This window comes from Trachurus japonicus, chromosome 18, assembly GCF_045865225.1.
Source record: "Trachurus japonicus isolate A0001 chromosome 18, Traja_1.0".
Taxonomy (NCBI): Eukaryota; Metazoa; Chordata; class Actinopteri; order Carangiformes; family Carangidae; genus Trachurus; species Trachurus japonicus.
This window is the reverse complement of record NC_140924.1, coordinates 1,794,145-1,820,831: the sequence shown is the minus strand read 5'-3', so window position 1 is coordinate 1,820,831 and position 26,687 is coordinate 1,794,145. Positions and strand designations below refer to the sequence as shown.

The 26,687-nt window shown below is 46.0% G+C and overlaps 3 protein-coding genes across 4 annotated transcripts in view; 2 read left to right on the top strand and 1 right to left on the bottom strand.

The window, feature by feature from the left end:
* LOC146968260 (beta-enolase) overlaps positions 1 to 26,687 on the top strand; it is a 471,092-nt gene that overhangs the window by 228,447 nt on the left and 215,958 nt on the right. The window lies entirely within an intron of this gene.
* The window catches only part of LOC146968272 (trafficking protein particle complex subunit 1-like), a 70,748-nt gene that overhangs the window by 35,180 nt on the left and 8,881 nt on the right, over positions 1 to 26,687 (top strand). Inside the window, exon 1 of one of the 2 annotated variants that reach the window (XM_085760201.1) lies at positions 25,808 to 25,952. The exons of the other annotated variant lie outside the window; for it this stretch is intronic. The gene's annotated coding sequence lies outside the window, so the exon portion shown is untranslated. Of the gene's footprint in view, positions 1 to 25,807; positions 25,953 to 26,687 lie in introns of those variants that run through there. 2 annotated transcript variants of the gene reach the window in all.
* Positions 855 to 25,249, bottom strand: LOC146968273 (proteasome subunit beta type-6-like). Its single transcript, XM_085760195.1, has 7 exons — positions 25,123 to 25,249; positions 22,809 to 22,876; positions 21,688 to 21,753; positions 15,404 to 15,469; positions 14,553 to 14,682; positions 3,679 to 3,823; positions 855 to 1,065 (listed from the first exon to the last, which is right to left on the bottom strand). The coding sequence occupies exons 1-7, from the start codon at positions 25,219 to 25,221 to the stop codon at positions 938 to 940; spliced, it is 702 nt and encodes a 233-aa protein (XP_085616321.1). The 5' UTR covers positions 25,222 to 25,249; the 3' UTR covers positions 855 to 937.

Genomic DNA, 26,687 nt, shown 5'->3' with positions numbered 1-26,687 from the left:
GTCTCCGGCACCGAGACCAGACTGTATTTGCACCTAAAACGCCGTTGAAAATGCCGCTCATAATTTCCACCACAGCCTCCATGTTTCAACCCGTACAGTAGCTGTGGTTTCAACCGGGGAAGAACAAAAAATGCTCCTCAATTACTGAGATGCAGATTCACACGGGACTAGTTTTACCACGGGACGTCGGTCTTTGGTGAAATATAGTCGGTCATTTGCGGGGGAATTTTTACTTTACAAATTACTGACATGGCGCATTCACACGGGATTAAGATCACAGACGTCCTCCACAATTATTACTAATTACCAGAGGTCCCCAGGTAAAACTAATCCCGTGCGAATAGGGCTTAAGACTAAATCTAAAATGCCTGCCAAAAACAACACTGGCCCGGGCTGCATCGGGTCCAGGCTTCAACACCTGCAGATCTGACCAGGTCGGGTCTTTGAGAACTGTAGCAGGCCTGAAGCAGCTTAGAAACGGCTCAAACAGGCGATCGTGGGCTTTCAGAGGTTTAGTACATTTACAAGAACTACTGTAACTGTAGCAGAACATAGAGATAGACCCGGCCGGCGTCTGTTTGAGACTCAGCTTTTATTTAAGAATTTACGGTGCATATGACGGTCTGGAGTCAACTGTTTAAAACAACACTCAGGGTCTCTGAGGGTGGGTGTACTAACATATTCACTAAAATATCACTTTTCCTCCTCCATTCTTGAAAAAACAGCGTTTACAAGCTACGGCGTTTCAGATGTTTTGCCTCCAGCTAAGCCCCGCCCACCCGGATGTTTACAATCTGTGAAGGGTCTATACTTTTGTTGTCAATAAAAAATAAAATAAAAAAAGAAGCAGTGGATGAAAGACTCAAAGCTTTATTTATTGACAACAGAAGGTTAACAGTTAACTCCACAGAGTGTGTGTGTGTGTGTGTGTGTGTGTTTAGTGTGTAGAGAGCTTGGGCAGCTGGTTGCCCAGGATGACTCGGCGCTCCACTCCGTCCTCGGAGATGGAGGCCAGTCGGACCACGCCGCCGCTGGACCCGTCGCGCTCCATGGCCAGAGAGAGAGCTGAGGGACAGAGAGAGACAAAGACAGGTTAGACTACAGCTCCCAGCATGCCTTGCAGCAGCAGCAGACCACAGCTCCCAGCATGCCTTGCAGCAGCAGCAGGGTCCAGTTGTTCAAAAAGATAATGGATCGGATCAAATCAAATGAAAACGAGTTGTTTCAAAGCTAAAAACCAGATTCTGAGATGGGATCAGATCATAGAAGACAGTAACTCTACATCACGTAAAAGGCCACGCCCCCTCGCCGCTGAAAACAAAGGACAAGTCCTCAGTGTGTTCCATAGGCGCTGATACAAAAAACCACAACGCCAGAGAGTTGTTGTTGTGTGGTTTATTGTTAATTGAACAACTTAAAAAAAACATCAGATTTCCCTCCTCCCCTTCAGAGAGTGGGACAGGAAGAGAAGAGATTTATGGCTTCAGGCCGTATGAAGAACGGACCGGCTAGTAGGGATGGGCATGATTAATCGATGATCGATTATTGATCGTTAAGAATTTTATCGATCACAGAAAATTTTTATCGATTTATTATAAGGGATCGTGTAGAGGGCAGAGGTTGTCATGGAGAAATAAACCCCGGGTTTATTTCTCCATGACAACCAATAAACTCTATAAAAAAGTATTATTATACAGGTCGATTATTATTATTACATGGTTTAAGAGTGAAATAATTCATATTATACCATGGTCTGGGTGAATCCTCGATTCTGATTGGCTGCTGGGTGATAATGGACACCCATAAAGATGTTCCGGTCAAATTGCCTGATTACGTTCTAAATATTACTGCGCTGGCTCAAACGCTTGTTAGTAACCACGGCAACGGACACTCGGACCATAACAACTTTTTTTTCAGCGCATCACGGCACTGGAGTCTGTAAACACACCAGCGGTAACTTAAGAAGCACTGGACCTCTGAAAAACTTTGTGTCACCGTAACATTTAAGCCGTCACCTCACCTCCCTTCACTGATCAACTACCAGGCTGTGGCAGAGTCACCATGGCAACACGCTGCGGTCACAGCGGGTCCCTCTTTTTTTCTCTTTTATCGCCGACGAGAGTTATTAAATAGTCCGCTGGGCTCAGCCGCTTATTGTGAAAGAAAGACGTATGATTTGAACGGTAAAAACAACATTAAATCATGAGTGAATGATTTAACATGTATTTATCTCGTAAGTGACCATGGTATAAGCGGGATAATGCCCTTCGAGGTGTCTGATTATCAGAGATTAATGGACTTCGCGGAAGCAACCGTCCTCCGCTTCGCGTCGGACAGTTCACGCCTCCGCGTCGTCCATTAATTTCTGATAATGGACACCTCGTCGGGCATTATCCCTTACAAATATGACGGGGCGCTTGTGTCGCGGACTCGGTGCAGCAGACGAGAGCTGTGACTCCGCGGCTCCGCCCGCTCTGATCAGCAGGTTTGGTTGCAGCAGCGGTGTGGAAGGAGCCTCCACTCTCTCTGTAAGTTACAAGCTACAAGTCATTTATCTAACATCACTATTAGTCCGAAGCTGTTTAACGACGGTTAAAATGAAACTTAAGGTAAATATCCTGCATAGTTAGTTTCTCTTTTCTGTGCCGTGCTGATCAGAGCGCCGCTCCGCGGTGTGTTGGCTACAGAAATAATAATAAAACACACGCTTTCACAGTATGAAAGTGCTTGTGATTTCTTTCGTACAAGTGCAGCCAAACACGAGGCTGAAGAGAGAGGGACAGCAGAGCTGCTCTGACAGCTCAGCTGCAGGCGAGCCAGGCAGCGCAACCGTGCTTTTTTTTTTTTTTTTTTTTTTTTTACACTGTAAATGCCGGCACCGGCACCGTCCCTACAGGTGAAGCACAAGCACACAGACGTCCGTACGTTGTTGTCTGACCTTCTTCCTTCACGGGGACTGCCCCGGATTACTGGCACACGCCATAGCTGCACGCATTTTGTTTTTAATTATGAATATTAATATTAATATTAATATTAATATTAACGATTAATCGATAATTGATCGTTAATTTTCCCGAAGATCGATCAAAAAGATTTCTTCAAATGCCCATCCCTACCGGCTAGTCCACATGTGTTTGTGTGGTAAACCATTCAGGGGGGGCGACCGCCATTCAGAAGGTCCACTAATGTTATTCTGAAATTTTCCAAAAGCCCATTCTAAAACTGTACATAATGTGTGGGCTAATATACAAGGGGAAAAAAAATTCAAATGTTACGAGTTTTGATCCCTGGCCGCCTGCACCCGAGGTAACTGATCTAACCGCTGCTCTACGGTGACAGTTGATTGACATGTTTCACTCAGCGTTACATAGCCTACCTCACCTCTCCCCGCTGACTGGGCTCATTCTCCAGTAGGATTTATGGACATATATTCCCTAAATCTTTATTTTTTGGGGTAAAACGAGGTGATATAGCTGTCTGCCTGACAGACGTTAGCTACTGCAGCAGGTTTCCAGACCAAATCAAGATGGACTACGGAGGGATTTGTATTTACCGCCAGTCAAAACCAGCAGTTTGTTTTCACCGCAATGGGGGCGTGGCCTCACTTGCTGCTCTCATCTATGCCTTGCAGCAGCCGCCTCCATCTCCCAGCATGCCTTGCAGCATCAGTCCACCCACCTGTAGCAGTGAGCTCCAGACACTGGTCCTTGGTGAGTCCTGGTTTGTAGTTGGAGTCCATGAAGCCGTAGATGTATGTGGAGCCGCTGCCCCCCACCGACACCGGCTGCCTCACCAGCATCCCTCCAATAGGAACGCAGTACACCTGGAGGGGGGGGGGAGGGGAGAGGGGGGGGGGGGGGTCAGACATGTAGCTGTGATACACCAGGAGGCTTAGAGGCATATTTTACTGTAAAAACGCTGGTTCTACTCCCAAAACACAGATTCTACTGAACGCTACCAGCAGATGAGATGCCAGGCTTCAGTGCTGCGTGTGGTAGGCTTGGGCGGTATTACGTTAATACCGTATACTGCAGGTGTTTAAAAATAGCAACGGTATCAGTTTCAATACCGTCATGAAAAAATGCAATGCACTTATACAGGAGATAAGGATTAAATATTAAATAAAAGTAATTTAATGTCTAAAATTGATTATATGACCAGTAGCACTTATGTGTGGTTGAATTTTCAGTTAGTTTAATCCACCTTATTCCTAGCCCCCATGATGCTTTGCGGGAGTTATGGGCGCAGCTTCCAGTGCGAACCGGAAGTAGCGTTTGTTTACATGCTAACAGTACGGGCTAATTAAGATTAAGATTATACTTTAATTATCAGATCACTTCTGAAATTTGTCTTGCGTCCCATGACGTCCACAGTTTCACATAAATAATACAAAATACAAAAAACATACATTTACAGAAAGCATAAATGTTACCCTCACATTTAAAGAAAAACACAAACTACCTCCTAACTCCTCACAACATAAATCCAACATTACAAAGTGTCTTGGTGCAACAGCCAGTGCTCAGTCTGTACATGAACCTTAGGGTCTATTTAGAGACCAAACTCTGATTTAACAGTTTGACAGACTGAGGGACAAAAGAGTTCCTCAGCCTGTTCAGTCGAGCTTGTGGAACTCTAAACCTTCTGTTTGATGGCAGAAGCTGATATTCCTCGAATAACACATGAGAGGGGTCAGATGAGATATTACTTGCAAGAGACAACATTCTTTTAGTGTAGCTATGCTGCTTGAAAATGTGACTCCAAAGTTTGACCCACAATCTTTGAACAGATATGTAGCAGTCTGGTTAGTTTGGTTTTAAGTTGGACAGACAAACAACTAAACCAGGCACTAATTCCGTACTGCATAACACTCTGCACTATAGATTGAAAAAATAATAACAGGATGTGTTTGTTTGCTCCAAATGACCTCAATCTTCTCAAAAAATAAATACGTTGTTGTACTTTGCAACAAATAAAGTCTACATGTACACTCCAGGACAAAGTAGCGTCCACGTAGATGCCCAGATATTTATAGGAGGAAACTTGTTCAATCTCAGCATTATGTACAGTAACTGGTGGAGGGTATGAACCCACTGGGAGACCGAAGATGATTTCTTTTGTTTTCTTTGAATTAATAATGAGTGAATTGTTTTCACACCACTTCACTAATCTGTCTGTAGCATGCTGATGAACACAAGGATCATCTTCAGGGCTCAACAAAGACAACAGTGTAGTGTCGTCTGAAAATTTCAAAATAAAAGTATTTGGACATTCTGTTTTACAATCATCAGTATAAAGTGTGAAAAGCAACGGAGAGCTCACACAGCCCTGAGGTGCTCCTGAGTTAGTAACAATAGAAGATGAGTATGTCTGGTTAACTTTAACTATCTGGTTTCTATTCGTGAAAAATGAATGGTACCAGTGAACTAGATGAGGATTAATCTCCATTTGAATCATCTTTGCCAGTAGAAGTTCTGGCTGAATTGTATTGAATGCAGATGTAAAATCAAAAAAGAGAGCCCTAGCTGTACATTTAGGCTTGTCTAGATGTTTCAATATAAGATGTATTAATGTTACAACTGCATCCTCTGTGCTACGATTTCTCTTATACGCAAACTGGAAGATATCCAGTTTGTCGTCTACAGACTTGGTGAGCTGTTGAATCACAATTCTTTCCAAGCTCTTCATGACAATAGGAGTCAAGGCCACAGGACGATAATCACCGAGTTCTTTAGGGCATGTTTTCTTCGGAAGAGGTATTATATGTGAAGTCTTTCTGCGAGCGTTAGAGACATAAAACACCACCTTTTACAACTCAAACGAGACAATATCATAATACCGCTGCCTACTAATATTGTGAGGTGTGAGGACGACTTAAAAAAGTGGCCAATGATAAAAAGATAATGTACAGTAGCATATTTAGCTACTTGTTAACTTGGTTGCTTCAGTTGTTGAGGCTACGAGCTATCTGCTAGCTCTGGAAAGTTGCCTCATATAAGTTGGAATAATTTTATTTTAAAACACATTCTCTTCTTTTTATTCTTTTATAAAGAAATGCATATGTGTGTGGGGGGGGGTCTCTCTCTCACTCACCCAGCTCTTTACTGTCTGCTCTCAGGGATTGTGTGTGTGTGTGATGGTGGTGGTGGTGGTGGGGGAGTATTTTACTGTAGGTTCTCACCATGGATCTATTATAAGACCACACACAGACACATCCGAGTGTCCAACCAACAAAGTTGTAGTAAAAAAAAAATCCATTTAGTTTATTTTAATCATAAAGACCTATACTTTTGATACAGAGGGGTGTGTCAGTGTACACAACGTTTACACGGAATGAAACAACATAAAATTGCGTGTATCATTTAGGGATATAAAAACCCCTAAATGATACACGCAATTTTTTATACATATTTTTATACATATAGTCTTATAGATTCGGGGTCTAGATATTTATGTACCTGTGCAAATCAGCGGGTGACACCAAACAACGTCTGCCCAAGCAAGTCACAGCTTTTATTTCTCTCACACTCACACACACCAGTGTCCTGGAGAGATGCAGCCGCATCTGAGGGGACGACCGCGCGTGTGCGTGTGTGCGCATAGCGTGTGTTGTTGCCCCTTCTCCACTACACAGTTACAGCTCAGCTCTACTCCACTTGGTTTAGGTTCTTTTAATCACAGTCATAGTTTGTCATATTGAAGCGGGTTCGTCAGCACCGCGGAGCTGATCGCTGTCTCTCTAATCAATGAGCATTTTAGGGCTGCAGCTATCGAATATTTTAGTAATCGAGTACTCTACTGAAAATTACATCGATTAATCGAGTAATCGGATAAAACGTATTTTTGCTTGGTTAAAGAGCAATTATGAATACACAAGAGAAAATAACATATTTCACTCAATAATGAATGACCAATTGGTTTCCTTTTGTAGAATCAACTGTTTTTATTTCTTAAATTCACAAGCAAGTATTTTCTGGTCTTGAAACATTACTAAAGAGGCGACTGCTGCTAACATAAATAAGAATAAATAAAACACAAATAAAAATAAATTAAATTAAATTACTTTCAAGATATCAAAAATAAATAAAATTAAATTACTTTCAAGATATCAAAAATGTTTTCTGTGGAGATGCTGCAACATGGAAGACGTGCTGCTGTGGTATGCAAGGGCCGTGTTACAACTAGAGTGCCTATAGAGACATTTTCTGTCTTTTTGTCGCCTTTTTCTCCCTCAGTCAAACACCCACGTCCGCCCCCCCGTTAAGGTTTCTACCTAATCAACGGTCTCACCGCAACAGATGGTTCACGTCATGATAACTTAAGTATTTTGGCCATTCAAACTTCCACAGTCCATAGTCCTTTCCTTTGTTTGATATTTCAAGAGACTTTGGTTAAGTAGCCTAACCATGGATAGCTCCTAGGCAGGATTGTTCTGCTGTGTTGTCGCCACTCGCCACCGTCCCCCCGTCATCGCGGCCATCGCCTCGCCGCCGCCGCCGCCGCCCCCCTCCCCATCTCCGCCGTCATCCGCGGCGAACGGCCGCGCGGGGGGGGGGGGGGCGTGCACGGTTACGTTCATAGGTTACGTTACGGCGCACGTTGTGCCACATTGAAAGTCCGTGCGGCCGCTTGAACTACAATTAAATTAACGATTCCTCGAGGCAGAAAAAAATCCTCGGACCATTTTTTGTAATCGAGGTACTCGAATTACTCGAGGAATCGTTTCAGCCCTAGAGCATTTCCCACCGACTCTCTTTTTTCTCTCCTTTCGTCAGCTCCAAACTCACTCTTCTGCACCGCGATTACGAACCGCAGCGTGGTTTCAAACACAGCTGTTATTTAACTCATGTGTCAGAATAACAATAATCTCGAGGGGGGGCTGTTACATTCATTACAATGCATTTCTCCTCTGTGACGGGCGGCGCGCCCCCTCACTCCCGTCACAACACACACACACACGCCCAGTGGCTGCCTCTCTCCCGGTTCAGCCCCGTCCACTTCTCGGTCTCCTGCCCAGGTTACGTTGTACGAGCGGACCTGTTGGTCCGAGTGGCCGCGGTCCAAGCGGACCTGTTGGTCTGACTCGTCCAACACAGTCCAGTCCTCCACCCGCAGCCCCCAGAAGCTGCAGACGGGTCAACCAAACAGTGCTACTCCCTCTCTTCACTCGAGCTGACTTTTTAATTACGAGGCTCACCACCATGGATCAATAACCGATCTATTATCACTACATGAATTACCTCATCTACCGAATTAACTAAGAAAACAGAAAACAATGTGAAAACTTTCAAATAACCCGCTAACAGTAATGAAGACCGCTAGCAACCACTGCTGTTAGCCAATGGCTCACTGCTACTTCCGGTGCTGACCGGAAGTTCCACCCATAACCGTTTCTACAGTAACGACCCCAGGAATAAGGTGGATATGTTTTAGCCTACTTTTACACCCGCCCCCCCCCCTCCGCTCCCCTGTCGCCCGTCGGACACGTTCCGTCATAGTCACTCTCACTCACACACACACAGCCAGATCGCTCTGCACACACAACTTTACTAGTTAGTTTCAACAAGTCGGTCGGGTTTTACCGTTATGCCCGTTTATCACCAATAAACACAGTAGATGAGGGTGAGTGACGGCGGCGGGTGGGGCGGGGTGGGGTGGGGGTCCGCGGTGTGGAGCGGTGAGGGACTGTGACTGCAGCGGGGACTGTCATGTCTCTGCTCCCTGACACTGTGAGACTGACCGCCGGTGAGCCTGTGAGACAGACCGCCGGTGAGGGACAGACCCCAACAATAAACCCCAACAGGACGGACAGAAGCCCTCAGCCTCGAGCCCAGGGTCCATTCATATAACCAGCTCACTACATCATCCCTCCTGTTCATTAGATTGACATGACGTCACTGTGTTTCTGTCTGAATCAGGTCGATCTGGGCTCAGATCACAGCGTCACGTTACTGAACAAGTGGAGTAGTAGGAGCAAATCAGCAAGGGACCCAAAATTGACATTATTTGAAAGATGCCAGGATTATATTGTGCTGTTGACTGTGATAGCAGTCGCCATAGAAACCCCGGACTGCAGTTTTATTCCATCCCAAAAGACGTAAAGTTATCCACCTTTTTCCGAACGTCAAAAACGTAGCCTGTTTTGCCGGTTTTGGAATGTTATGTTTACGTTTCCATGGTTTCAGTAGCCGCGGTAAATGCATGGATTGCATGCATGCATTTTTTTTTTCCCCCAATGAAAATCTGTAAAACGCATGGATCATCACAGAAGCTTTTAACAGTGGATATTGGATATTATTTAACACAAATTGACATCTGTGTTAAAAGCCAGCGTTAATAGATCCATGCGTTTACCGCAACTATGACAACGCCTGAAAACCATGGAAACGTAAACGTAAAATTCCACCAAACCGGCAAACCGGAAGCCAGTTTTGACCATAGATGACGTTCGGAAACTTGTGGATAGGCGGAATAAATGGTTGACTGCAGGCAGTCTATCAGTGGCAGCATGGGCTGTGACAAGTCTCACAAAAAGAGGGGATTCACTTTTTTTTTTAATAACATGGATATATTGAATTCTGCATTTTGATTACTTTAGCCGTGTTTCCACTGCAGGAGTTCCTGGTAAAGGGAGGGGGTAGGAACTTCTACAGGAACCGTCCTCTCACTCGGCCTCTCAGTGGCCGTGTTTCAGCTGCAGAGTCGGACCCCGCGGCCACGTCATGAGTTTCCATCGCTGCTTAATCGCTGTGCAACAGTTTGGACCGTGACGTCACCCAGGCGGGTCACAAGCACATGCACAAAAATCATAACAACAACGGAGAAGGAGAAGGATGGAAGGAGCTGAGGCGGTAGCCGCGTTTCTGGTTTGTGTGTTTGTGCACATGGCCGCTGATTGTAATCCTGCTAGAGTTTTTTTTTTTTTTTTTTTTTTTTACTTTTCACAGCATTGTTTTGCAGCGTGATGGATCCCCAGTGTGTCGAGGTGCGCTGGTATTTTCATTTGGCCGCGATGACTCAAACCCTCTGAATCTCCTCGGTGCTGTAGACTGCATCAATGTCTGCACCTCATCGTCGGTCCATTTGTGTACATCTTCCTGCTGTTTTCTTGTTGTTTACAGCGGTGTCTGCTAGGCTAATGCTCCCCTTCTGCTCCCCCTTTTAAAAATGCCGGTTGTTTTGGTGCTTTCTGGTAGCGTCAGAGCTGCTCTAGCTTTAGCCAATCAGCGCTGGGTTAACCTCGAGCCCCACCCAGGAGCTTTTCAGGGCCGAACGGAGTACCTACCCTGGAGTAGGTACTCCGTTGGCCCCTGTAAAAGTTCTTGTAAATGGCCCTGTGGGGGAGGTTCCTGCAGTGGAAACACGCACCTACGGGGCTGGCCCCGTAAAATTACCCCCAAGTTCCTGCAGTGGAAACACGCCTTTTCTTATTAATTACTCACTGATTCTGCATTTAGGGTCTTTTATTTCTGTATAACAGACCGTTGCTAAGTAAAACGGGCCGTTGCTAGGGACGCCGCTCTGATCAGCGGAGCAGGGCAGAAGAACTATCCAGGATTTTTACCTTATGTTTCATTTTTACCAGCTTCAGACTAATTGTGATGTTAGAAAAATGACTTGTAGCTCGTTAGAGGGAGAGTGGAGGCTCTCTGCCTCCCTCACCGCTGCTGGAATCAAACCTGCGATCAGAGCGGACAGAGCGGACGGGCCAGCGCAGTGTCACAGCTGTGACCAGCTGTGTCTGTGCCACCGCGAGTCCCTGACACAAACGTGTCCCGTATCGTAATCTCTTATGACAGACAGGACGACATAAATGTCCACATCGTAACATTTACATGATAATTCATCAATCTACTGATTGATTATCAGAAGCTCGTTGAAAACAACTGCACACGAGTCGACAGGAGGAGGGTGAGGAGCAAACAGCGGTCCTGTCCTTTTGTCAAGAAACTGTCATTTCCATCCAGCGGTTTGATGCTGTCATATGAGGAGACCTGTCACATCGGACACAAATATGGCGGCGGTCCCTTCGACGTGACGTCACTGCAACCCATGAATACACAGCTGCCCCCCCACTCCTCAGTGTGTATTATAGTATATTATGGTATGTTATAGTATATTATGGTATATTATGGGATGTAGTGTTACCTGCCCCCCCTCCGCCGGTCCCAGCCGGCCACCAGGATGCCAGCAGTCAGCTCCTCTTTAGTGTATATTATAGTATATCAGTGTTTCCCCTAGCCGTTTTGTCCTGGGGGGGGTGGGGGTCGATGAGTCCGGGGGGGGGGGGGGGGGGGATTGTATGTGAAGGGGTGTGTGTTCATCTCTCGCGCGCTCTGTTTGGATTAAATAAACACAAATAGGCTACACACATTGGCCTCTAGTATTTGTTATTTTATATTGTTGTTAATTAATTAATTAATAATTAATAATAATAATAATTAATTAATAATTGTTAATATATTTCACTGATCGAAATTATAGCATAGGCCTACGAGTGTGTGTTTTATTGAGTGTGCGTATGAAAATAGTGGGTTTTTTAGGTGCTGTGGCTACAAGCAAATCTCATATTGTCTCTGTACAAAGGCAACAAAGACTTATTCAAGATTTGCGTTTGGGCAACACTGAAATATAACAGGCAAAACATCGAAATTGATTTATTCATGGCCACATTAAGTTAAATTATTAACTTTACCGATTATCCATCTGTCCTGCTGTGAGTGGACAACTTCTTTCAGTGGTGACTGACTGTATACAAAATAAGATATAGGCTATAGTCTAATATATAATGAGCTCCTGACGCTCAGCTCAACGGGTGAGGAGGCGGAGACTCAGCGGAGACGCTCAGAGAGAAAGTCAGCAGCAGCGATCAGCTGATCTCTCCCTCCGTACAAACGCTCCGTTCTGATCCAGCTCCACTGGACTTTCAAAGTAAAGGTGACGCAGCTGTAAATGAGTTAAAATAGTGAAACAGCGGTGCTTTTATCGCCAGTTTTGGCGGAGGTGCACGCCGCGGTGAATCTGATTCGCGGCGCTTCCTCGCCCGGTGTGTACCCGGCGTGAGCGCTGGTATTTAAAAATCAGATGGCAGAGGGAGAATAGCGCCGTTTGGTTGCTTGGGCAGCTTGGGTGCTTCAGGTGGAGCGCTCTACAGTTTGATCATCAGACCAACAGGTCCACTTTGACCGCGACTGGCTCCTAGATGTCCCGTTTTTCAGGGGGGGCGGGGGCCCGTTCAGGGGGGGCGGGCCGCCAATAGAACGGTAGGGGAAACACTGGTATATTATGGTATGTTATGGTATATTATGGTATGTTATGGTATATTATGGTATGTTATGGTATATTATGGTATGTTATGGTATGTTATGGTATATTATGGTTTATTATGGTATATTATGGGATGTAGTGTTACCTGCCCCCCCCCTCTGACGGTCCCAGCCGGCCACCAGGATGCCAGCAGTCAGCTCCTCTTTAGTGTATATTATAGTATATTATGGTATATTATGGTATGTTATAGTATCTTATGGTATATTATGGGATGTAGTGTTACCTGCCCCCCCCTCCGCCGGTCCCAGCCGGCCACGAGGATGCCAGCAGTCAGCTCCTCTTTAGTGTATATTATAGTATATTATGGTATATTATGGTATGTTATAGTATCTTATGGTATATTATGGGATGTAGTGTTACCTGCCCCCCCCTCCGTCGGTCCCAGCCGGCCACCAGGATGCCAGCAGTCAGCTCCTCTTTAGTGTATATTATATTATGGTATATTATAGTATATTATAGTATATTATGGTAGGGCTGGGACGATATGCTTTTCTCCCGATTCGATTCTTCTACGATTTTTTGGATGCCGATTCGATTTAAATTGCGATTCTACGATATTGCCGATTCTCTCGATTTTTAGTCGCATTTTTAACATTTATCTGCACACAAATACTGTAGGAGCCTATAAATTAACATACTCCATTATAAAATGAACTTAAACCCTTTTCAAAGCCTGTACTCTCTGTATGTAAAAGAGGCTAACAAATACACATTGCACAATATTTAAAAAAATTCAAAAAAAAAAAAATTTTTCAAAAAAAAATTTTTTCAAAAAAAAAAAATCGATTTTTGAAAAAAAAAATCGATTTAAAAATCGTCAAAAAAGATATCGCGATATCTATGTGAATCGATTTTTTCTCCCACCCCTATATTATGGTATGTTATAGTATCTTATGGTATATTATGGGATGTAGTGTTACCTGACCCCCCCTCCGCCGGTCCCAGCCGGCCACCAGGATGCCAGCAGTCAGCTCCTCTTTAGTGTATATTATATTATATTATGGTATATTATGGTATGTTATAGTATCTTATGGTATGTTATAAAACGGAAAGGTGAAATCCGGCGATCTGATTGGTTGTTAGCCGTGGTATATTGAGCATATACCACGGCTACTATTCTAAAGCCTTATCACAGCGTAGGCTATCACTCCGCGTCAGGCACGTATGACTGGTCTGAATGGAAGTTGTTGTCATGTATCCATGACAACGGACTGTTGCAGTCCGTAGCCAAAGACAGTTGATGTTTTTACGATGTTAAAAAATGGACTAAAGTAGTTGAATTCACATGTTTAAGGTGAACTTTCACCTGCGGGGAGGGTTAACAATGGTAGAGGGGACTGAGCAGTGACTTTCACCTGAAAAAAAGCAGCGGAGGAAAAGACGAGATGCAGAGCTACTTGGAGCTAACGTCTGGAGAGGTGGGACTATTTTTTTCACAGTGAGGCTATTTTATTGAATAATATGTATTTCTGGTTGAATAAAACTACATGAAATTGATTGCGTATCCCTCTTTTATATTGCCTTTATTCGTAACCGTTTTATAAAAGCAATATATCACGACAGGCCGTGGTATATGCTCATTATACCACGGCTAAGGGGCGTTGTTCGGCCCGACGCGAAGATATTATAGTATCTTATGGTATATTATGGGATGTAGTGTTACCTGCCCCCCCCTCCGTCGGTCCCAGCCGGCCACCAGGATGCCAGCAGTCAGCTCCTCTTTAGTGTATATTATATTATGGTATATTATAGTATATTATAGTATATTATGGTATGTTATAGTATCTTATGGTATATTATGGGATGTAGTGTTACCTGACCCCCCCTCCGCCGGTCCCAGCCGGCCACCAGGATGCCAGCAGTCAGCTCCTCTTTAGTATATATTATAGTATATTATAGTATATTATGGTATGTTATAGTATCTTATGGTATATTATGGGATGTAGTGTTACCTGACCCCCCTCCGCCGGTCCCAGCCGGCCACGAGGATGCCAGCAGTCAGCTCCTCTTTAGTATATATTATAGTATATTATAGTATATTATGGTATGTTATAGTATCTTATGGTATATTATGGGATGTAGTGTTACCTGACCCCCCCTCCGCCGGTCCCAGCCGGCCACGAGGATGCCAGCAGTCAGCTCCTCTTTAGTATATATTATAGTATATTATAGTATATTATGGTATGTTATAGTATCTTATGGTATATTATGGGATGTAGTGTTACCTGACCCCCCCTCCGCCGGTCCCAGCCGGCCACCAGGATGCCAGCAGTCAGCTCCTCTCTGTAGCGGTAGCAGCTGGCCTTGAACAGGTTGGCTGCTGTCTCCACCAGGGGGGGCTCGTCCAGCTCTATGCTGCAGAGGGGAGAACCAGACCATAATAGTCAGACACACACACAGACACACACACACACACACACACGGGTCAGAAACACAACCAGAACCAGACTGAACCACTGGAGCAGCTACTCAACGACAACCATCACTACATATCACTGTGACCGTGACATCACTAGTAGAGAGATTACTAGGGGTGGGAGAAAAAAATCCATCCACATAAATATTTATATATCTTTTTTGACGATTTTTAAAGCTTTTTTTTTTTCCAAAATCTTTTTTTTTCATCAAAATTCAAATTTTTTGTGTGAAATTTTAAAAATATTGTGCAATGTGCATTTGTTCGCCTTTTTTACAGAGAGTCCAGGTTTTGAAAAGGGTTTAAGTTCACTTTATAATGGAGTATGTTCATTTATAGGCTCCTACAGTATTTGTGTGCAGATAAATGTTAAAAATGCTAAAGACTAAAAATCATAGAGAGAACCGGCAATATCGTAGAATCGCCATCCCAAAAAAAATCATAGAAGAATCAAATTGGGAGAAAAGCATATCGTCCCAGCCCTAGAGATTAACACCACGGACTACAGCCAGACCATAATAGTCAGGGCTCACTAGGACTGAAACAAAACTGAAAGTCTTAAACTGAAACTAAACCAGAGAAAAGAGCATCAATGAGACTGAAACTAATAAAAACTAACATCAACAGTTGTATGTATATATGTCAGGTTGCCATGGTTACCTGTGGAAGCCCAGCTGGTAGGTGACCACGTCGGCGATGGCCTGAGTGTCGGCAGCCGATCCAGACCTACACAGAGAGAGAGAGAGATGATGGGATGTCCATGGTGGTGGTGTGTTTCCATGGAGACGGTTGCCAGGTGTTTCTGTATCCATGACTACAGAGACTAACTAACACGTCCATTTAAAACACTTTAACAGCAGAGAGAGCGTCGACCCCGTTGCTAGGGACGACTTATCCTGTTCTGACCTCTGATTGGTCGTTAGATGTGCTAGTGATGGATGGAGAGTGACGTTCACGATCACTACGGGTGCACCGAATAGCAAATCTTTGGCCGAAGCCGAATAAAATCAAAGCGTTTGGCCGAATAACCGAATAATACCGAAAGTGGTTTTAAAGTTTTTCTTCCTTTTTAGGGCCTATTGGATAAATACGATAATTTTTTAGACATAATTTTCATCCATCCATTTTCATCCGCTTATCCGGAGTCGGATCGCGGGGGCAGCAGTCGGAGCAGGGATCCCCAGACTTCCCTCTCCCCGGACACTTCCTCCAGCTCTTCCGGGGGGACCCCAAGGCGTTCCCAGGCCAGCAGAGTGACGTAGTCACCCCAGCGTGTCCTGGGTCTTCCTCGGGGTCTCCTCCCGGTGGGACATGAACACCTCCCGAGGGAGGAGCAGCGGCTCTACTCCGAGCTCCTCCCGGGTGACAGAGCTCCTCACCCTATCTCTACGGGAGCGCCCCGCCACCCTGCGGAGGAAACTCATTTCGGCCGCTTGTATCCGGGATCCCGTTCTTTCGGTCATGACCCAGAGTTCATGACCATAGGTGAGGGGGGAACGTAGATCGACCGGTAAATCGAGAGCTTTGCCTTTCGGCTCAGCTCCTTCTTCACCACGACGGACCGGTACAACGACCGCATTACTGCGGCCGCCGCACCGATCCGCCTGTTGATCTCGCGCTCCGTTCTCCCCTCACTCGTGAACAAGACCCCAAGATACTTAAACTCCTCCACCTGAGGCAGGAACTCTCCCCCGACCTGGAGGGGGCAAACCACCTTTTTCCATGGCCTCGGACTTAGAGGTGCTGATTCTCATCCCAGCTGCTTCACACTCGGCTGCAAACCGCCCCAGTGCATGCTGAAGGTCCTGGCCCGAGGGAGCCAACAAGACCACATCATCTGCAAAAAGCAGAGATGAAATCAAGTGGCTCCCGAACCGTACCCCCTCCGGCACTTGGCTGCGCCTAGAAATTCTGTCCATAAAAATAATGAACAGAACCGGTGACAAAGGGCAGCCCTGCCGGAGTCCAACACGCACCGGGAACAGGTCTGACTTACTGCCGGCAATGCGAACCAAGCTCCTGCTCCGGTCGTACAGGGACCGTACAGCCCTCAGCAGAGGGCCTCCGACCCCATACTCCCGGAGCACCTCCCACAGGATGCCACGTGGGACACGGTCGAAAGCCTTCTCCAAGTCCACAAAACACATGTGGACTGGTTGGGCAAACTCCCATGCACCCTCGAGCACCCTGCGGAGGGTGTAGAGCTGGTCCAGTGTTCCACGGCCAGGACGAAAACCGCATTGTTCCTCCTGAATCCGAGGTTCGACTATCAGCCGAATTCTCCTCTCCAGCACCCTGGAATAGACTTTCCCCGGGAGGCTGAGGAGGAGTGTGATCCCCCGGTAGTTGGAACACACCCTCCGGTCCCCCTTTTTGAAGAGAGGGACCACCACCCCGGTCTGCCAGTCCAGAGGCACTGTCCCCGACTGCCACGCGATGCTGCAGAGGCGTGTCAGCCACGACAGCCCCGCAACATCCAGAGACTTGAGGTACTCAGGGCAGATCTCATCCACCCCCGGTGCCTTGCCACTGAGGAGCTTCCGGACTACCTCAGTGACTTCAGCTTGGGTGATGAATGAATCGACCTCTGAGTCCTCAGCCTCTGCTTCCTCGACGGAAGGCGTGTCAGTGGGATTGAGGAGATCCTCAAAGTATTCCTTCCACCGTCCGACGATATCCCCAGTCGAGGTCAACAGCTCCCCCCCTCCACTGTAAACAGTGTTGGTGGAGCACTGCTTCCCCCTCCTGAGGCGTCGGATGGTTTGCCAGAATTTCCTCGAGGCCGACCGGTAGTCCTCCTCCATGGCCTCCCCGAACTTTTCCCAGACCCGAGCTAGCCAGGCTCGGTAGGACTCCTTCTTCAGCTTGACGGAATCCCTTACTTCTGGTGTCCACCACCGGGTTCGGGGATTGCCACCGCGACAGGCGCCGGAGACCTTACGACCACAGCTTCGTACAGCCGCGTCAACAATGGAAGTGGAGAACATGGTCCATTCAGACTCAATGTCTCCGGCCTCCCTCGGGATCCGGTCAAAGCTCTCCCGGAGGTGGGAGTTGAAGACCTCCCTGACAGGGGATTCTGCCAGACGTTCCCAGCAGACCCTCACGATACGCTTGGGTCTTCCAGGTCTGACCAGCTTCCTCCCCTGCCAGCGGATCCAACTCACCACCAGGTGGTGATCAGTTGACAGCTCAGCCCCTCTCTTCACCCGAGTGTCCAAGACATACGGCCGGAGATCAGATGACACGACTACAAAGTCGATCATTGACCTCCGGCCAAGGGTGTCCTGGTGCCACGTGCACTGATGGACACCCTTATGCCTGAACATGGTGTTCGTTATGGACAAACTGTGGCTAGCACAGAAGTCCAATAACAAAACACCGCTTGGGTTCAGATCGGGGAGGTTCCTCCCAATCACACCTCTCCAGGTAACACTGTCGCTGCCTAGTGAGCGTTGAAGTCCCCCAACAGAACGATGGAGTCCCCGGTTGGAGCACTTTCCAGCACCCCTCCCAGGGCCTCCAGGAAGGCCGGGTACTCTGCACTGCTGTTCGGCCCGTAGGCCGAGACAACAGTGAGAGACCTATCCCCGACCCGAAGGCGCAGGGAAGCGACCCTCTCGTTAAGTGGGGAGAACTCCAACACATGGCGGCTGAGCTGGGGGGCTATGAGCAAGCCCACACCAGCTCGCCGCCTCTCACCGTGGGCAACTCCAGAGTGGAAGAGAGTCCAGCCTCTCTCCAGGAGTTGGGTTCCAGAGCCCAGGCTGTGTGGAGGTGAGCCCGACTATCTCTAGCCGATACCTCTCAGCCTCCCGCACGAGCTCGGGCTCTTTCCCCCCCAGCGAGGTGACATTCCATGTCCCTAAAGCCAGAGTCGTTGTCCGAGGATTGGGTCGCCGGGGCCCCCGCCCACGGCTGCCACCCAAATCACACGGCACCGGCCCCTTCTGAACCCTCCCGCGGGGCAAGTAATGTTTTGCATTACTTGCAAAACACGTGCAAGTAATGGCAAAACATTACTTGCACATGTTTTGCCAACATGTGCAAGTAAAATGCACAAAAGGTAGCTTTTATTTAGGAGGGCGGTTAGAGGGGTCGTTAGTCGGACTATCCATGCGTCTGTGTCATAGGTCCGTGTGTGTGTCTGTGTAGGCGGCAGGTGGAGGGGCTGACTGGCAGAGATGAGAGATGGTGAAACGCTGTTTAAAAAAAAAAAAAAAAAAAAAAGCGACCAACTCCTGCTTTGGCTTTCAGCCATGGTTCTCCATGCGACTTCCGCTACACACACGAACAAGGAGGCGGGTATAATTCGCTATGATTGGTCGTTCAGGTTGATGATGTAATACGTCTGGTGCGTCGGTGCATCAGCATAGAACTGCAATTTATAGAATGTGCCCCTGACAATCCTACGATCTCTGCACTTTGGCAGATCGTCTACACGCTCTAATCACTTCACGATCTAATATCGTCATATCGCCCACCCCTAACACAAGGTTAAGTGGGTAAGGTTTCTTGCCCAAGGACACTACGACAGAGACTGGGAGAGAGCGGGATTCGAACCGCCAACCCTCTGGTTATTGGACGACCGGCTCTACGGCCTGAGTGTAGCCGGCTGTTTAACAGTGGGAGGTTGACCATGAACATGAACTCCTCTACAGTCTAGTAGGGCTGACCCGATTACCATATTTTGATAATCGAAGCGGAAATAATGAAAGTAGCTAATAACAAACACTGCATGTCTCCAAAATCAGGCAGGTTTGCAGGATGCCAAGCAGCCTGTTCATTTTAATGTAACAACTGCTGATGAGAACCGGTGTCAAAGAGGAAAAAAGGAAGAAAAAAACAAAACTATCGATCACGGACTTCATGATCGATTACCATGGCAACGAATGAAGCTTTGATTTTTGGAGGGTCATCCCTACAGTCTAGTTAAACCTCTGTCATCCAGAGTCTGGAGGATGTTTCTCTTATTTGACCAGCTGGTCAGTCTATCTCCTCAGATCATCTGTCAGTAACTTTTATCTTCACAGCGTCCTGGACGTCACTCTGAGGAGAAACTAACTTTAACGGCACGGCTCAGCACTGCTCGGCTCTGCATGGCGCGGCGCGGCTCGGCACTGCTCGGCACTACATGGCGCGGCGTGGCTCGGCACTGCTCGGCACTGCATGGCGCGGCTCAGCATGGCTCGGCACTGCTCGGCACTGCATGGCGCGGCTCGGCATGGCTCGGCACTGCTCGGCGTGGCTCGGCTCTACATGGCTCGGCTCGGCACTGCATGGCGCGGCACGGCTCGGCACAGCTCGGCTCTGCGTGGCGCGGCACGGCTCGGCACTGCTCGGCTCTGCATGGTGCGGCACGGCTCGGCACTGCTCGGCACTGCTCGGCTCTACATGGCGCGGCGTGGCTCGTCACTGCTCCGCATGGCTCAGCACTGCTCGGCTCTGCGTGGCGCGGCGCGGCTCGGCACTGCTAGGCTCCGCATGGCGCGGCGCGGCTCGGCTCTGCATGGCGCGGCACGGCTCGGCTCTGCATGGCGCGGCGCGGCACTGCACTAAAAATGGTACCAGGTACTAGGGCTAGTGGAAAAGCAGTTTCCGGGCTAGTGGCTGTGAGCGCCCAACTCAATAGGGTTTGAATGGAAAGTAGACGCCCAGAGCGCTGAAAACGCGTCTGGTGGACACGGCCCCTAAGACTGTAGACCAGTGGTTCACAAACTTTTTCACATTAAGGACCCCTAAATTGACACAAATTAGACCACGGACCCCCATTGGACAAAATTTTGAAGCAAACACCTTTTGTTCCGAGACTGAATAAAGTTTTCTGCATTCAAATTAGGGCCAAGGGCGTGGTGGATTTTTGGAAATATTATGGAGAAATTTCTGGAAAAAAGTGGTACAATTTCTCCAAAAACCTTCAAACATTTTCTAGGAAGAAGTGGTAAAATTCTCCCAAGAATCAAACAAAAAAAGTTTAAAATTTTCTAGAAAAGAGTGGTAAAATTTCTAAAAAAAAAAAAAAGTTTTAAAAAAAATCTAGAAAAAGTGGTAAAATTCTCAAAAAAATAAGTTTAAAGAAATCTAATATATAGGCTATATATTCTCAAAGAAAAAAAAGTTTAACAATTTCAAGAAAAAGTTGGGGACCCTCTTCAACCCTCTCAAGGACCCCTGGGGGTCCCCGGACCCCACGTTGAGAACCACTGCTGTAAACCAACAGAATTCAAAATAGGCTGGGATAATAAATAAAAGGAAACGTTTATCAAAAAAGAAATATTGCTCAACTCCCCAAAAACAAAAACTACAATCACGACAGTCATGACATGTGCCTCAGCTCATTTGATTTTGTTTCTAGTAGTAGGGCTGCAGCCGATATCCGAGCACTCGAGTACTCGCTAGACTTGGGCGGAATCCGAGTGCCATTACACTACTCTGATTCCTTCAAAATTTAAGACTTTATAAAGTCGTGAAAAGACTTTTTAATACTTTTTAAGGGTCTTAATTTTCCCAAAATTGATTTATCACCTTTTAATACTTTTCAAGACCCTGCGGATACCCTGATCAATGGGCTATTGAAACTTATTGTGTGACCAATATATACTGTATATATATGATATATGTAGACATGTATTGACATCATGATATGTAAATACTACGTACCACTGCTGACCTATAGGGAGCTGTCTTGTATTGTCTGTGTATTGTTGTGTATCTGTTGGTATTTCCTTGTGTTTTATGTTGTATTTGAACATGGATTGTAAAGTATGGGACGTAAATTGCATTAATACATTGTAAATATGTTGTATGGACCCCAGGAAGAATAGCTTTGGCATTGCCATAGATAATGGGGATCCAAATCAATCAATCAATCAATCAATCAATCAATCAATCAGTCTGTCTCCATGGGAACCAGCTACTGAGGATGAGGATGATGAAGCACTGACCTGCAGCAGAAGATCTTGTCGTGGATGGGAGTCAGTTTGTCTGTGACTCTGTTGGCGATGTACGCACTGATGGACGGAGAGAAGACGGAGAGAGAGAAAGACAGAGGTTAGGGTTATCGTTCTGTTGTCCTAATGCTTTGGTAATAATGTACAACACAGTCCTGTCAATAAAGCTTGTTGAATTGACATTGACTGTTTTTAAATTGAGAGAGAAGGAGAGAGAAGGAGGGAGGAAGAGAGAAAGATGGAGGGAGGGAAGAGAGAAAGATGGAGGGAGGGAATAGAGAAAGGTGGAGGGAGGGAATAGAGAAAGAGGGAGGGAAGAGAGAAAGAGGGAGAGAAGAGGGAAATATGGAAGGAGGGAGGGAGAGAAGAGAGAAAGATGGAAGGAGGGAAAGAGAAAGATGGAAGGAGGGAGGGAGAGAAGAGAGAAAGATGGAAGGAGTGAGGGAAGAGAGAAAGATGAGAGCAGGAGGGAGGGAGGGAGGAAAAGGGAAATATGGAAGGAGGGAGAGAAGAGAGAATGATGGGAGAGAAGAGAGAAAGGTGGAAGGAGGGAGAGAAGGAGGGAGGGAGAGAAGAGAGAAAGATGGAGGGAGGAGAGAAAGATGGAAGGAGGAAGAGAAGAGAGAAAGATGGAAGGAGGGAGAGAGGAAGAGTTAAGGAGGGAGGGAGAGAAGAGAGAAAGATGGAAGGAGGGAGAGAAGAGAGAAAGATGGAGGGAGGGAGAGAAGAGAGAAAGATGGAGGGAGGGAGAGAAGAGAGAAAGATGGAAGGAGGGAGAGAAGGGGGAGGGAGAGAAGAGAGAAAGATGGAAGGAGGGAGAGAAGAGAGAAAGATGGAAGGAGGGAGAGAAGAGAGAAAGATGGAAGGAGGGAGAGAAGAGAGAAAGATTGAGGGAGGGAGAGAAGAGAGAAAGATGGAAGGAGGGAGAGAAGGGGGAGGGAGAGAAGAGAGAAAGATGGAAGGAGGGAGAGAGGAAGAGAGAAGGAGGGAGGGAAGAGAGAAGGAGGGAGGGGGAGGAGAGAGAAAGATGTAAGGAGGGAGGGAGAGAAGAGATAAAGATGGAAGGAGAGAGAAGAGAGATAGTAGTCAGTAGTCAGTGTGTAGTAGTTTCTCACCCTGTGGTGGTGCGTGAGTCTGCTCCGATCACCACTCCTCCATCGTACTCCACCGCCATGATGGTCGTCTATAGACAAATATATACATATAAATATACACAGACAGAGCAGATTAACTCTACATCCTACTGGACCCTCTCTGGTACCGGTACCGCTCCGTCTCTCTGCCCTACAGAGGTAAACTGCTGCCACACTGCTGAGAAAAACTGCTGTTTCTGTTTCTCATTGTCAGGTTGAAGCATCAAATGGTGAATAACTACCATGTCTATGATTGATTAGATAAAGGTGGACTGAATTAAATGTAGTTTGTAGTTTGTCTTTATGACCATCTTATTAGCCTAGAAATCTAGACGCACCCTAGCGGCAGCAAATATTTGCTCCGTAGGTGGATATATACTTTTTTTTTTTTTTAAGATCAAGATTCTTTATTTGTCACATGCAAAGTTAAAGTGTACACTTACAACAAGCAGTGAAATGAAGTCCTGACTACACCCCCCAGACTGTGCTGTCCCTCATATAATTGTAAATATAAATAACATTCGATAATATAACAACAACAGCAGCAGCAAGTAGGCATTTCAGTATAAAAACATCCAAGTTTAAAAAGCAGATCTCAGTATAAAAACATCCAAGTTTAAAAAGCAGATCAAGTGCAAACCAAAGGGCATAAAGTGCATATATATATATATATATACACATTTTAATGATATAGTCTGGCTTGTCATGCTACCGTTTTATGGCAGATACTGCACTTTTGCCTTGATATTAGCTACAGATACTGCACTTTACCTTGGTATTAGCTACAGATACTGCACTTTACCTTGGTATTAGCTACAGATACTGCACTTTACCTTGATATTAGCTACAGATACTGCACTTTTGCCTTGATATTAGCTACAGATACTGCACTTTACCTTGGTATTAGCTACAGATACTGCACTTTACCTTGGTATTAGCTACAGATACTGCACTTTACCTTGGTATTAGCTACAGATACTGCACTTTACCTTGGTATTAGCTACAGATACTGCACTTTACCTTGATATTAGCTACAGATACTGCACTTTACCTTGGTATTAGCTACAGATACTGCACTTTACCTTGATATTAGCTACAGATACTGCACTTTACCTTGATATTAGCTACAGATACTGCACTTTACCTCGGTATTAGCTACAGATACTGCACTTTACCTTGATATTAGCTACAGATACTGCACTTTACCTTGGTATTAGCTACAGATACTGCACTTTACCTTGATATTAGCTACAGATACTGCACTTTACCTCGGTATTAGCTACAGATACTGCACTTTACCTCGATATTAGCTACAGATACTGCACTTTACCTCGGTATTAGCTACAGATACTGCACTTTACCTTGGTATTAGCTACAGATACTGCACTTTACCTTGATATTAGCTACAGATACTGCACTTTACCTTGATATTAGCTACAGATACTGCACTTTACCTTGATATTAGCTACAGATACTGCACTTTACCTTGATATTAGCTACAGATACTGCACTTTTCCCCTGGTTTTGGTGCAGATATAGCTACAGATGCTGCACTTTACCTCGGTATTAGCTACAGATAGGCTACTGGCTGCACTTTTGTCTTGGTTTCACAGCGCTTTTTTGGATGCACAGCTAAACAAAAAGCCCAATAACTCTGGAAATTTTAGCAGAACCAGTATCAAATTCTAGCAGATTGAAGAGAATATACAGTCTTTACACTTTTGATTTGATTTAGTGCACTTTGCAGTGTTTGTATTCGGCGGCTCACTGTCTGAGGATGGAGCTGCTAGCATTAGCAACACTTAGCTCCTCCGCTCCACCACTGTAACTAGCTACAACTCTGGCTTTTGGCGGCTTAACGTTCACTTTAACGGCTTCAGATTCAGATTCTACTGAGGAAACTGGGTCCTATCCAGTCCGGTTTGGTTCGGTTCTGTTCCCGTCCGAACCGGACCAGTGGATGTTGTTAGGACCGTTGTTAGCGTTAGCCACCGCTAGCTGCTAGCTACAGAACTGCTGTCTCATTCAGCCGCTGTTTTCTCTGTTTAAACCCTCCTCCGGGACACTCTCTGGCCCGGTTCGGTTCGGTTCAGTTCGGACCAGTGGATGGACCGTTGTCATAGATACATATACTGACATATATCTATGGACCGTTGTTAGCGTTAGCCACCGCTAGCTGCTAGCTACAGAACTGCTGTCTCATTCAGCCGCTGTTTTCTCTATTTAAACCCTCCTCCGGGACACACTCTGGCCCGGTTCGGCTCGGTTCGGCCCCGCTCTGACCCGGTCTACTCACCCCGGTGCTGACTTCCTGGCTGGTCCACTCTGGAACCAGGTCGCTGCTAGAAGAAACTCTCTGGCCGAAGTTCGGCATCATTGTTGCTGCTGCCGCCATCTTGTCTCAATCAAACTGAGCCGCCGGTGACAGCGCGAGATTTATGCATCTCGCGAGATCACATGGGAAGATTTTTTTTTTGGCGAACAAGTTCTTTCTTTTTCTTTCTTTCTTTCTTTCTTTCTTTCTTTCTTTCTTTCTTTCTTTTCTTTAAAAAAATTGATTGGTTGAAACCTGTTTATTTATCGCCGTGGGAAGATTTTTTTTTTTCAAACTTTATTGTGTTCAAAATGTACATGCATTCTACATACATTCTTCAACAGGAAACTGTTGCATTCTTCTTTATTGCTTTTCTTACAATAAAAATAGAAAATAATAATAGTAATCGCCGTAGGAAGATGCAGGTGTCTGAAACAGCAACAGTCAAAAAAGGAGAGGCAGAAGACAGTAAAAAAAAAAAAAAAGAAATAACATTTACAGACAAATCAAACAACTGTAGAGACAAACCGAACAAAATAATACATGTATAAATTAAATAATATTACAGAAAAATATTATTAAATATTAAAAAAGTACATAAACACATATTTAGATGTTTTCCTTCAGGCGCGCTGCGGTCAGCCGCCAGCGGGGTCCTGCGGAGCGAGGAACCCGGAAGTGAAGGTAAACACCGCAGCTGCTCTCTCTGCTCGCTCCTTCTTCACAGTTAAACGGTTTAAAGTCTCGTTTCTACCTGTTTTACCGGCTGCTACGTCACCTCACCTGGGGCTGGAGCAGGACCACACCTGGCGGTAAGAATGAATTGCCCCCTGTGGGATTAATAAAGTTGTTTTGAATTTGAAATTGAATTTGAAAAGAGGCTTCAGGGGCTGCGGGACAAGTTAACTTAACAGACAGACAGACAGGTAGAGACAGACAGACAGACAGGTAGGTAGAGACAGACAGACAGACAGGTAGATAGACACCGAGCTCCGGTTGTTAGACAACAGTCAGGAAGTATGACGTTACACAGGTGAGAGAGGATAGCACCACTCACCTGAGACTGGACGTCACGTCAGACATCCAGAGGTTATTTAAGCAATATATCACGACAGGCCGTGGTATATGCTCATTATACCACGGCTAAGGGGCGTTGTTCCCCCTTAGAGTGGTAGAATGAGCATAGACCACGGACTGGAGTGATATATTGCTTTTATAAAACGGTTACCAATAAAGGCAATATGAAAGAGGGATACGCAATCAATTTCATGTAGTTTTATTCAACCAGAAATACATATTATCCAATAAAATAGCCTCACTGTGAAAAAAATAGTCCCACCTCTCCAGACGTTAGCTCCTAGTAGCTCTGCATCTCGTCTTTTCCTCCGCTTTTTTTCAGATGAAAGTCACTGCTCAGTCCCCTCTACCATTGTTAACCATAGATATATAAAGAGTAGACGCCGCATCGAACGCTGCGCCGCGAGAAATGCGGCCGCCATCTTGAACCGGTCGTTCTACTCAGTCCAGCAGCAGAAGTAACAGGATGC